Source organism: Bos javanicus, chromosome 9, assembly GCF_032452875.1.
Source record: "Bos javanicus breed banteng chromosome 9, ARS-OSU_banteng_1.0, whole genome shotgun sequence".
In the NCBI taxonomy this organism is placed as follows: domain Eukaryota; kingdom Metazoa; phylum Chordata; class Mammalia; order Artiodactyla; family Bovidae; genus Bos; species Bos javanicus.
The window spans coordinates 50,922,249-50,934,441 of NC_083876.1; the positions used below are offsets into that span (position 1 = coordinate 50,922,249).

Genomic DNA, 12,193 nt, shown 5'->3' on the forward strand with positions numbered 1-12,193 from the left:
CACTCTGCTGCCAAACTTTGGCCATATTTAGTTGTGCGTGGCTTTTTTCTTTCTTTCTTTTTGAACAACAAACCCAGAGGAAACACTGGTGGGAGGAAAAATATATGCTCCAAATCAAAATGGATGCAGATTCAAATTTACTCCACCGCGAGGTTTCCTATCACCGTCATTCTGCACACTGAGAGTTAATCGTATACAATTTATAACAATCAAAATCCCCTCCATATTACTCAGATGGGGTCCAAGTGCTCCCCTGTCTTTCTGAAATCAGTGACAAGTGAGTCTTTGTGGGGCATTTATTTTCTTCTTTTCTCTAGATGACAGCTCCCCATTCTGAGCGCAGAGAGCTGTTTGCTGCCAGCTACACACCACCCCAGAGCCCAGGCTCCTCATACGCGAGGCGCCTAAGGAAGTCCCCCCCACCCCAATCCCAGACAAAGAGCTATAAAAACTCAGAAAAGACGTGGAAGAAATGAAGTTTAAGATATAGATGCACTTTTACTGATGTATTAAATAACATTTAAGACATTAAAAAAAGTAATACATCTTCATGTTATCAACAACCAGAATTCTGGGAACAATGAGAGAGGCCAGGGTTGTTTTGATGCGACATGATATTGTATTTAAAATCTCTAATAGCTAAGCCAAGCGGAGTTGTTATTATGGTAAAGGGAAAGTACTACATGATAAAGTTAATTAACTTTTTTTTCTTAAAAAAAAGGGGGGGGAGGAAACATATTTCCTAGCTTCCCACCAAATACAAGAACAATGTGAAAATATTTTGATTTTTCTTTATCTCCATAACCAAGCAAAGCCTTAAAGAAAACTAAAAAGCCATTTTCTGGCCCTCTGTACTCACATCTACATAAGGGGCATTGAAATAAGTCTGGCTTAAGTTCTACAAAGGTGAGCAAGTTTATTCCATAATTTGCTAGTTAAGTGGCAAGCCCCTGCCACTTGTGCATTATTTCCCATCCTGAATCAAGTGGTGATAGGTACCAGGAACCCTGGTTCTCTCCTACCACCATCTGCCCCCTGTTAAGAGACTATGCATCATTGAAAAAGTAAACTTCCCTGAACAGGGAAAACATTTGTTTAAAATTTAGCTGTAGGTCCCATTTAGTCATGTTGTCAAGATTTGTCCATAGTACTTCAAGATGCATCTTTTTCTTTTCATTTTAAATAAACACCGTCCCTTTTGCCTCACTGAGATATACAAGCAGACCCCAAAAAACACTTATACCTTTGACCTTCCCTTCACCATCCTTCTTCCTTTTTTCTGTATAAGCTCCGTTCTTTCCCTCATTCTTTACCTTGTCTAGGAATTTAATAGAATCTAGAACTGAGTTCTATAAACTGATTGAAAAATCAACAAAGACAAATCACAGAGACCAGTGATAAAAAGATCATTTCTCTCACCCTGCAATCCAGCACTATCCAAGTCGCTGCTTCCACAGTAAGGCAAATAAAAGGCAAATGAATGCAGCATATAGACACACAAGGGCAGGTACCAGTGCCTTCACATACCGCCCCCCCCACCCCCATTGTTGCTGTTGCATCTCTTTATTAGTTGCTTTTGGAGAAATAAAATGATAGAAAGATGAGTGCCTTTATTAAAGCCATTTCACCAGAAAATTTTGCCAACCAGTGTGGCTCCCCCAGTAGGAGCTGGAGGGGAAGGAGAATATTGCTATTGTTGTTGCATCTGAAATATAAAGGAGGTAACTTCGTGGGAACCGAGAATGTTTAGAAGTGCCAAGCATAATATTATTTATGGCCATTCCCTCCAGCTGACCATCACATAACTCTCCCACAGGATTGTTTCTTCCCCATCTTACACCATAAATTTTAAAAGGAAACACAGGAACTCTTTCAGGATGGCTGTATTCTGCGTTATTGTCTTTAGGAAAACGAAAGGGTTGGTCATGGCTAGTCAGCATTTTAGGGATGACTGCCCCACAGATTTCTCTCAGTGGCAATGACGGAGTTTTTCATCTTAGCATGCCATACACTCCCCAAAAGGGCATCAAAAACTGCCAGAGTAGTTCTAGAGTCGGAATGGCAGGCGTGGGTCAAAACCATGGCGTGTCCGTTTAACACGTGACGGTTTCCAGTCAGTAGCCCCTGTGGCTAAGAACAAAAAACACCTTCTCAAGGTCCACTCAAATGCCCTGCAGAGGGCACATGCTGCTTGTTTTCTGCCTACAATGGAGGGGGATATTGACCCAGAACTCAAATCTATAGCCAGCTTAAACATTTTACCCATCAGCATGACTGCGGTCACAAAATACTTCTTCTTTCTGTCACTTCTCTTTCAGACTACTGATAAGGTCATTTGGCTGAATCTGTTTGGGACCTGGGTATTATTGACTAGGAGTTAGAAAGGATGATCACATGTAATAAGCCCAGAAACTACCTTTCAAATGGGCATATATACTTAAACCACTGTTCCAAGGAGGGTTTTAAATACATCAGCAAACTTGTAAACTAATGCAACACTGCTTGTATTTCTCACTAACCTTAAAACTGATTTTGGTTAAGTGTGATGTTCCCTCTAAGACTATCTGAAACAATGTTATTCACATCCCAATCTTGAGTCTCTTTCATATGTTCTTTTCTTTTTCTTTTATTTCCTGTTTCAGATCCTGTTTGCTTGGCTGATGAGAAATAGACACTACCGTATAAACCATTGCAAATCCCATTTTTTTTCTGTAAGCCTGAAAGGAAAAACATATAGCACCCACCTCTAATCACCTGGCAAACACACATAGTGCATATTGCCAGAAGCATTCTTTGTTGAAAGATATTTGTTAATCATGAAAAAGAATAACTCTCTTAACTAAGCCTTGCTCTTCTGTAGGTCCCAAATTATGTGAGGACATGTGGGTAAAGATCAAAGTTCACCTAGTTTCATGGATGCTCTCCAAAAAAGCACAATCAGATAAGGTAAAGCTAACCTAGAAGGAAGATGCAGGGACACTGCAGATATATCAGAGGACAAATATCTCTTTGTCAGACCATGAAATGGAAACAAATTGAAGCTCAAACCCAGGGACCATTTCAATGAAATGCTACAGGCATAGTAACTGCAAGGTTTGGGACCGATAGTTTTTGCAAAGAAAAGTGAACCAGAAGAGTAATTGCTCTTAAAAAAAAAAGCTCCTGAAAGTTATAAACATGAAATCTGGCAGTATATGCATAAAATTTATTCCAAAACTTTATGAAGTATAAAGGAAGGGAAGTGTTTACACACAACTCAACTCAGTCAGTATAAGGTCTAGGGTTTTCCCCCCTTAAAACTTGGCACTATTTTTAAAATAAAATAAAGATATTTCAATAATTAGAACAAACTACGAAGGTATTGTGCATTTCTGTTTTATGTAGATAATAAAATATTACTTTAACATAAATATATAAGGATCTCTGCGTTTTTATTTTCCCCACAAGCACAACCAAATGTACCAAAACAAAGTATTTTTAAAGAGACTGAACAAAAAAAATTACATCCCATATAGATTTTGCTTACCTACTCATTTAAAGCTACAGAAAAACAGTTTCCAGAACCTTTTTGCTTTAAAAGAAATAAATATACATTGAGGCAGGCCACTTAAAAATGATATGAAAATATTTCCCTGGGTAGCATTTAAAAAAAAGAAAATAGACAAAGAAACATTTAAACTATTTCTGCATTTCAAAAGACAGATATTAAACATATATACATAGTGGTAAGGTTCAGTGGTAACTTTCATCTTAGTAAACCTATGAGAGTTAGAGGCTACAGACACATCCCCTGAACTCCAGCTTCTGACCTTACCCACTTGGTAATAAGAATTTGAAAATTCATTTCCTCCCTTTACCATTGGCTCTATGCCCTGCTCTGGATTGCTTCTCTAAAGGCCAGTTCCCACACCTCAGGAACAGGCGGCATGATGCACCCCCAAGGAGCTCCATGCCCATCTCCTTGAGACCTTCACTGGGGGAAATGAAATACAGGCAAATAAATATGCCCATTTATAAGCCATCATTTATCTTGCAAAAACACTGAAAATGAAACAATCACAGGTGTTTGAAAAGACAATATAAAGCATAGTTCCTAAAACCTTAACTACTAATTGCAATGCTAATTTGATGCTGAACCATCATTTTCTGGTAGTGAGAATTTAATTTTTTAAAATAAAAATTTGTCTAAGACCTAACCAGGAAAAAAAGCCCCAAACTTTTAAGGTGAATACAGAGTATTTTCCCTTTTAGCGCCCTTTTGTGCTGATTATTATTTAATATTTTAACTGATCACAGTTTAATGGTATTTATTTTCAGTAAAGTTACAAGTTTTTTTTTTTTTCCCCCCCACTTAAACTTCTCAGTAGAGTCTTTTGTTAAGGGAGTCAACCGTTTTCCATCAAGATAAGGTCAAAAAAAAAAAAAAAAAAAAAACGCACTTAAAACTGTTAACAAAGGGAGAGTAGGAAGGATTGAAAATAACATTGTTTTCCTATACTTCATTTGGCTTCTTTAGTAAAAGAGGGGGGAAAGCTGTCCAAGTCAAACTGGTATGTTCTGTAATAAATTACATACGAATAGGGTGTGGGACCTTATATATGATTTGATAAACAAATGAGCTAGTGAAGACAAAAGTCAGCCTAGAGTGGAGATATTCTCTGTAGGCATGTGGGTATTTTGTGTGCTAAGAATCATAGTCTATGCATACACCATTAAGTTCCCAGATTATTTTATGTTAAAAAAAAAAAAAGCTATTAGAGGAACAAAGTTTAACTGCTGCTGTCAGCACAAATAATTCCTCATAATTAAGTTATTAAAACTGAAAGCAAACAACTGAGCGGTGGTGTCTGAAGATATATATTTCCCTTGTTCCTTTCAAGGTGCCACTTTCCTTCTGTTGGACAACTCTGAAAATATATTTAACCTCGGCATTTCCTCTGAGCTCTTTCACAATGGGCCCCGCCTGATAAAATGAAGCAATCAGTCACTCACTATCGATTTCGCTTTTTCTCCCCTCCACAACCTCCCCCAGAAACACTGCCTGAAAATGAAGTTTACTTTGTGGCTGGTCACCGAAACCAATGCTTCACTTTCATTTTTGTATTCCAAACAGGATTCTTGCCTTGGATAAAGCGGGTAGAACATGCCCATTTCCTGAAAGCAGAGAATTGTTTATTTTGTATGAAGACGATCGGGTTTGCTTTGGTAAAAGGAGCAAATAAACGTTATCCTAATGTAAGGAGATGGGATCTGAAGGTAACCAAAGTTCACAAACAGTAGGAATAAGGAGGGGCAACACAAGAGCATTAGAAATGGAGAGTGGCCAAAAGCTGGCTTCAGCTCTCTCCCAGAAATCAAACCAAACCCAACCCGGCAATTTCAAAATTAACGGTGGGAGAAAGAAAAAACATGCTCGTGACTTTGTTCATGTAAACTTCAATTTTCCTGCAGTGCAAATTTATGTGGTTAAGTTTTGCCTACATCAAAGAACGTGTGTATTTTTCCCTCTTTCCTGATGGGGATCCACATTGAATAAACACAGCAGCATGTGCCAACACCGAGCATCAGGAGCTGTGTTTTGTATTTACTACGGTTTGGTGGAATTTTTTCTTTTTGGTAATTTATTTAGTTTTGCCAGGTATTTAACTCAGTGTTCGCCATCTCTCTCTTTCTCTTTCTCTCTCTCTCTCTCTCTCTCTCTCTCTCTCACACACACACACACACACACACTCTGCTCACTCTCTCTAGGAGACACTCCACTCCATTGCCTGGGTACTAGTCTGTAAAGGTCAAAACATCATTACACCTGCTACCGTTTAAAGGATAGTCCAGTGCCTTAGTTGTTTTCCTTATTATTATTTTTTTTCTTTTTAAGGGACGGGGAAATAATAATTAAAAAGAAAATAACAATCAGAAGTTAGAGAGGGAACAAGGGGGTCGGGAAAGGGCCGCGGACCAAAGGGGAGGGGGAGCCCCGCGCTCTGCCCCTCCCCCTCCCGCTCGAGTTCACTGGACGGGTGTCTGCACCCCATGGTGTGGTGGCGTGTCCCTACTCCCCCCGTACACATCCTCGGCGCCCGGCAGAGTCCCTCCGGGAGGGGTCATCCTTTTCTCTTTCTGTCTCCTGTTACAAAACCAAACTCTCACCACCTCCTTCTCCAGCTGTAAGCTGTCCGCGAGGGAGGTGATCTCCTGGGCCGAGGGCTTGGGGCATTTGAGGAAATGGCTCTCCAGAGCCCCCTTGACGCTCACCTCGATGGAGGTCCGCTTTTTCCTCTTGCGCCCCTGCGCTGCGATCTTGTCTATGCTCGTGGGGCTGCCCGAGGACGAGTCCGCCTCCTCCAACCACTTGTTCAACAAAGGCTTCAGCTTGCACATGTTCTTGAAGCTCAGCTGCAGGGCCTCAAACCTGCAGATGGTGGTCTGCGAGAACACGTTGCCGTACAGGGTGCCCAGCGCCAGCCCCACGTCCGCTTGGGTAAATCCCAGTTTGATCCGCCGCTGCTTGAACTGCTTGGCAAACTGCTCCAGGTCATCCGAGGTCGGCGTGTCCTCATCCGAGTGCGGGTCGTGGTGCGCGCCCGGGTGGCCAGGCGGGCCCTGCGGGGGCGGCGGGGGCGGTGGCTGCTGGTGCGCGTGCGAGTGCGGGTGCGGGTGGTGGTCCGCGTGGTGCGGTTCGTCGTGCGCGTCCCGCAGGCCGTGGTGGTGCAGCCCCGCCGGCTGCCCGCCGGCGCCCAGCATGCCGTTCACGGTGAAGCTGGGCTGCGAGTAGAGCAAGCCGCCGTTGGACGCTCCCATGGAGGGCGGAAGGTGCGCCGCAGCCGCTGCGCTCCGCCATGCCCCGGGCCCCGGGTGGTGGTTGGCGGCGTGGTGCACCAGATGCGGTGGCCGCTGCTGCTGCTGTTGCTGCTGCTGCTGCTGCTGTTGTTGTTGCTGCTGCTGCTGCTGCTGCAGGGTACCCGGCCCGTGCAGCTCGTCGCCTCGGCCCCCCTGCTGTACCACCACCGAGGGCTTGATGTCCGGCTGGCCCAGGGGGCTGGTGGACCAGGGGGAGCCGTCGCCGCCGCCCCCGCCGCCACCCCCGCCCCCGCCGCCGCCGCCACCGCCCCCGCCGCCGCCGCCGTGGGACAGCGCGGTGATCCACTGGTGAGCGTGGCTGAGCGGGTGCCCGTTGCTCTGCAGCGCGCCGTAGTCGCCCTGCACCAGGCTCTGCGCCTCGCGGTAGCCCCCCGCGCCCTGCTGCATGCCGCCCGGCGGCTCGGTGTGCACGATGGAGGCGCTGGAGGTGAGCAGGCTGTAGTGGTTAGACGCTGCGGTCGCCATGACTCTCGGAGCCGGACTGAGCGCTCCGGTTAAAGGAGCCGCGCATTTGACAGTTACTTTTTCGCCTCGGGCTCCTCTCCTCGCTCGCTTTCCGTCTCTCTCCTCTCTCTCTCTCCCAGCCAGCAGGCAGCTCCGACGCCCGCTCCGACGCCTTCTGTGGCTGCTCCTGCTATTACTGCCGCCGCCGCCGCCTCCCGCCTGCCCGCCCGCCCTCGCTCTCTTTCTCCTCCTCTCCCTCCTTGCTCTCGCTCACTCTCCGACTAGCTCAGCGCTCCCCCCTCTCCCTGCTCTCTCCAGCTCTCTCCCGCTCTCTTGGCAGCGCCAGCTCGCAGCGGCACGCGCCTGGGCCCCGCCCCCTCCACCCCCTCCCATTGGCTCCGCGCCCTTTGATTTACGTGGATACCGCTAGCAACCTCCCAGGCCGGCGCCACTGATTGGCGCAGAGATGCCCCATCCTCCTCTCCCCCCCCCCCCCACCCCGGGCGCGGAGTCCTTTTAGCTGTTCTCTGATCCCCACCCCCCCCCCCCCACCCCGGCCCCATTCAGATTCTCAGAGTTCTCACCTCCCCTTCTCCCCCACCCCCGGCCTCCTCCGACCCTCTAGGATGGGCCCGCCCCCCATCTGTCTCCCAAGCAGACGCGCCTGGCGGTCCGGGCGGAGAAGTGGCGGGGGGCGGGGGCGCCCCGGCCCTCTATCGACCACAGCCACTTGCAAGACTTGGGTGGCGGTGGGGGGGCGGGGTGTCGGTCCACCTTCTCCTCCCAATAGGGCGGGAGAAGGAGTGAAGAAAGAGGAAGAGAAAGGCTGAGTCCCCACAATCCAGGGGGAGTCCGACTTTTATTCACCTTGGGACACAAATACACACATACACCCCAACGTCTCATACCTAGAACCAGAAGTCAGGCTACACCCCCCCTCACACACACACACACGTTGAAGTCTCCTTTCCCCAACTATTAGAATTTCAGTGCCCATGTGCTTCTTGCTCCAGGTGTGACACTTTTGCCTCCCCAAAGGTGCTTTTATTCGCCTCTCCCCACCCCGCTAGCGCCAGATCTCCTCCTTTTAGGTTCCAGACCGGATGGTCTTCCAGCACCTCGGAGTGAGGACCCCATTAAAGGCAGGCTCCACCGGCGCCTCGGTTTTGTAAGAGACTACTTGTTCAGGAGCGGAGGAGTTGCCTGTTCTAACAGCGCAGCGGTCTGGACTGAAAACAAAACAAAACTCTAAAAGTCTCTGACACATTCAAACACTGGGGGCGCGCACAGGTTTGGATTTAGGGAAAACTAGGATCCTACTCGAGTAGACCTTCTCTTTGTGACAAGGAGCGCTGTCAAGGGGGTGTTCGGCCTCTGGGTAAGGGGCAGGGAGGCACCAAGGGCGGCTTCGACTGCGTGAGCGCTTTCCGTGTTCCTTGAGCTTTTGGATGCAACTTTTTCCGTTAGCTGCTTCGAAAGAGAGGAAGAGCGAGTGAAGGAAAATGGGCTGTACTAGGGGAATCTTCCGAATCCTAAACTTCGGCGGACGCCAGCGGGTGGGGTGGTCTAACTCAGCTTCCAGGCGCTCACTGGCGAAGCTGTCTGCTTAGCCTTCAGCAGAGAACTCCGGAGCGAGACTGCGGGACCCTGCACCGGCAGTACGGTTCTACCCAGCACGAGCGCGTCGCGCCGTCAGCGCCGCAGCCACCCGGAGCAGGTGCCTGCCGCCGCTTTCGGAGCCTGCTAGCAAGGGTAGGAGGATCCGGCGCAGGCCGGTGCTGTAGCAGCGGAGCAACCACACACGCTCGAGTGTACCGCGCGAATACTGCAAAACGAATCAGAAGTTGCTGCCCTGGAAGGGGGTGTCGTGGGGGGGGGGGGTAAAAACAACCGCGGGGAAAGTGAATTGCGTCCCCACCTCTCACCCTCCGCCCTCCGACCCTCCGTCGTTGCCTTTAGTGCTGGCGTTGCCGGCGATCGTGAGTTTGTGAGGGAAGCCAAATCAACGCTCAAGGGGAGCACTTTGGGGCCTCCGAGCATCTTAATCTAGACAGCAAAGTGGAACGGGCCAGAGAATTCATCATGACTAACGAGGAGCGGAGGTCTTTGGGGAGTGGCTGAGCTGTTTATAAATCACCGCGTTGAGCACTCGCCCCGGCAAGGCGCTTTGGCGGAGAATTTCCACGTGCCCTGTGTTTATGAGCGTGTGTGGGGGAGAGAGAGAGAAATGGTTAGGGGAGGGGCGAGCCCACAGGCCGCCAACCGAACGGACCTGCATCTCCCCACGCGCGCACCCGCGCGGCGAGGCGAGGACACACACCTTCTGGCGCTGGCTTCTCGCGCAAGCGCGGAGCCACTCTGGCCGCGCGCCTGGGGGCTGCTAGGAATCCCGTAACTTTGCCCGGCTAGGAAAAAATGAAAAAGTCCAAGCCTGGAAGCGCGCAGACTCGGCCGCTGGCGCCCGCGGCTGCTCGACCGGGAGTGAAGGGGCTGGGTGGAGGGCAGGACCGCCTCCCTCAGCAGCGCCTCCGTGTCCCCAGCGCTGGGCGCCTGGTTCTCCTGGGGCTTTGGGAGCGCACGGGCCACTCGCCAGCCACGTCCTGGCCCAACCCGCCGCGCCTCTTTTCATCACCCCCCCCCCCACCGCCCCGCTACCCCCGGCCGCCGGCTGTCCTCCTCCCCAACCGCTCGGCTGGGACAACTCGGAGCTCCCACAGATGGATGGATCCAGCCGCCGGGAAGGGCCGCGTCCGGATGCTGAAAAGCTCGCCCCCTCCCCCTTCCGGGGCAGGTGTCTGCTTTTCTCTGGATTTGATTTCTCATTTCTCAAGGGACAAGGCCCTTTGCAGCCGGTGGGGGTGAAACACTCGAGGGAAGAAAAAGGTTTCCAATCTCCGAGGGAACCAAGGCGGCCAGACTCGGAGTCAGTTTAAAATTCCCCCCAACCCAAACCCTCCTCTCCTTCTGCCTCCCTTCCCCCAGTTTCAGGCTTTGGGCGCTGGGGTTTTGGGTGGGGGAACAAGAATAGGCTGCATGTGTACATCCAAACTTCCTGTCTGCAGCGGGACTTCACTGACGATGACTGCTCGGAGATTCAGCCCATGCTGACGTCCCAGGTCTCCACTCCACCCCTTCCCCCCACCTTCGCTTCATTTCGCTGGCAGGCAACGGAGCCGAAACATTCCCAACAGGGTAAGCCGGGTGGTTCTACTCGATTAATGCACCCAATAAATCCCCGGGAGTACACAAAGCACTGCCCTACCCCTGAGCCTCAGCCTCTGCACCCCACCCCCACCCCCGCAGCCTGGCCAATCACCGGGCGGGCTGGGCTGGGCGCGCACAGTGTCTCTGGGTACCACCTCCCCCCGCGCCACCCCCGCCTCTCCGCCTGTCGCCGGAGGCCCGGTTGGCGCGAACGCCGGGTCCTGGGTACCTCGGCTTCCAGTCTGCCTCCCGGCGAAGCCCCTTCCTGGGGCTCCAGGAACCTCAGAGGTTTTAGACCCCCGATGAGGGGTTTTTGGTCCTCCCTTCCTTTCCTCCCACCGTCGTGGGCGCCTTTCTTTGCGGCTGACACCACCGGAGCAGAGTCCACGCGTCTCCCTGCATTTCTCCACCCTCATAAAAGCACGTTGAAAGTGTCTCGGGGAGACACCTCCAGGTTTTGATTCAGCTCATTCCCTTTCACTGTTCAAAGCACTGTTCGAATACAGAGGCTGCTTACGTTGACGTGGAGAGGATTTCAAACAAACCTAAAATGCTTTGAACTGACAAGGTGTCTTGATATCTCCCTCACTCCAGTACAGTTCCCCGAGATCACTGGCTAGGACAATGGCTGAGCAAGCGGTTCACGCCGGCCTCGCAGCCTCCTTGGCTGACTGCTGGGTCCCCCGGGCCCCTTTCACGAGAACAAGCTCCAGGCGTCCTGAGCAACCTCACCAGCCCATCCCCTTCCTCTAGGTCTCAGCAAGGGCTCAGCTGAGTCGGTATCCTGACCTGGACTGGTCTGAGGCATTGGTGCGGACTTCCTACTGCACTGCTTGGAGAGAAAATAACTCAGAATCCGAGCTAAACCAAAAAGATATTTATCCCCACATTGTCACACTTCTCAAAAGCGTGAGCCAGACCTGGGTCTTAGTAGTGCCCAGCACCTTGACCAGAATCTCCCAAAGTCTTCACATGAGTAACACTAATGATATCAACCTGTACACTCTAATTTGAACTAGATTTTAACTTCATCTAGTAAACACACCATGTGTAAAATATCATTTATTGTATTGCTCCATACCAAGTCTTGGCAGAAAAACCGCCATAATCACTCCTAAACATTGAGCTGAAAGGATGCACTTATTAAGATAGAGGTGAGATGGTATTTATTCATTTGATAGATCTTAATTTATTTCTTATTGATGTTTTAATAGTTTTATGATAATGGAAATCAGGAAACAAAGGGAATTTTCTTCCAAGGTGGCAGCTGGTTTAAACTTGGGTAAAATTACCTACTGGGATTTTCTTTTTAATATATCCACCTTGGAGGAGGATTCCAAGTCCCTTCTCTTATTCTCCTTTCTCCCTTATTCCAGTCATTGTATTCCTGTACTTTCTGCTCTTCTGCTAGTATCCAGGAGTTGTTTGAGAGCTTCCCCACATTTAAATGGAACTTCTTTGCTAAGGGCCTACAGAATGTCAAAACTGAGGTTTCCACTTTAGAGCTTCAGCTTTAAACAACCAATCCACACAAAGAGGCAGCTGGCTCCTTTAATGAAAACCTCCTTAGAGCTTGAAGACTTACAGGCTTAGAGATGCATTTGTAAGAAGCAAGGAAAATGCATTTCCAAGCTGCCAGTTCTTGTGAGACACAATAAACATTTACTTTTAAAAAGAACAGAAATTA

At 49.4% G+C, this 12,193-nt stretch overlaps 1 protein-coding gene across 1 annotated transcript; it reads right to left on the reverse strand.

Moving 5' to 3' along the window:
* Positions 1-473: 473 nt before the first annotated feature.
* POU3F2 (POU class 3 homeobox 2) lies at positions 474-7,908 on the reverse strand. Its single transcript, XM_061427769.1, has one exon. It carries the CDS (start codon positions 7,321-7,323, stop codon positions 6,007-6,009), a length of 1,317 nt encoding a protein of 438 aa, XP_061283753.1. The 5' UTR covers positions 7,324-7,908; the 3' UTR covers positions 474-6,006.
* Positions 7,909-12,193: the final 4,285 nt, after the last annotated feature.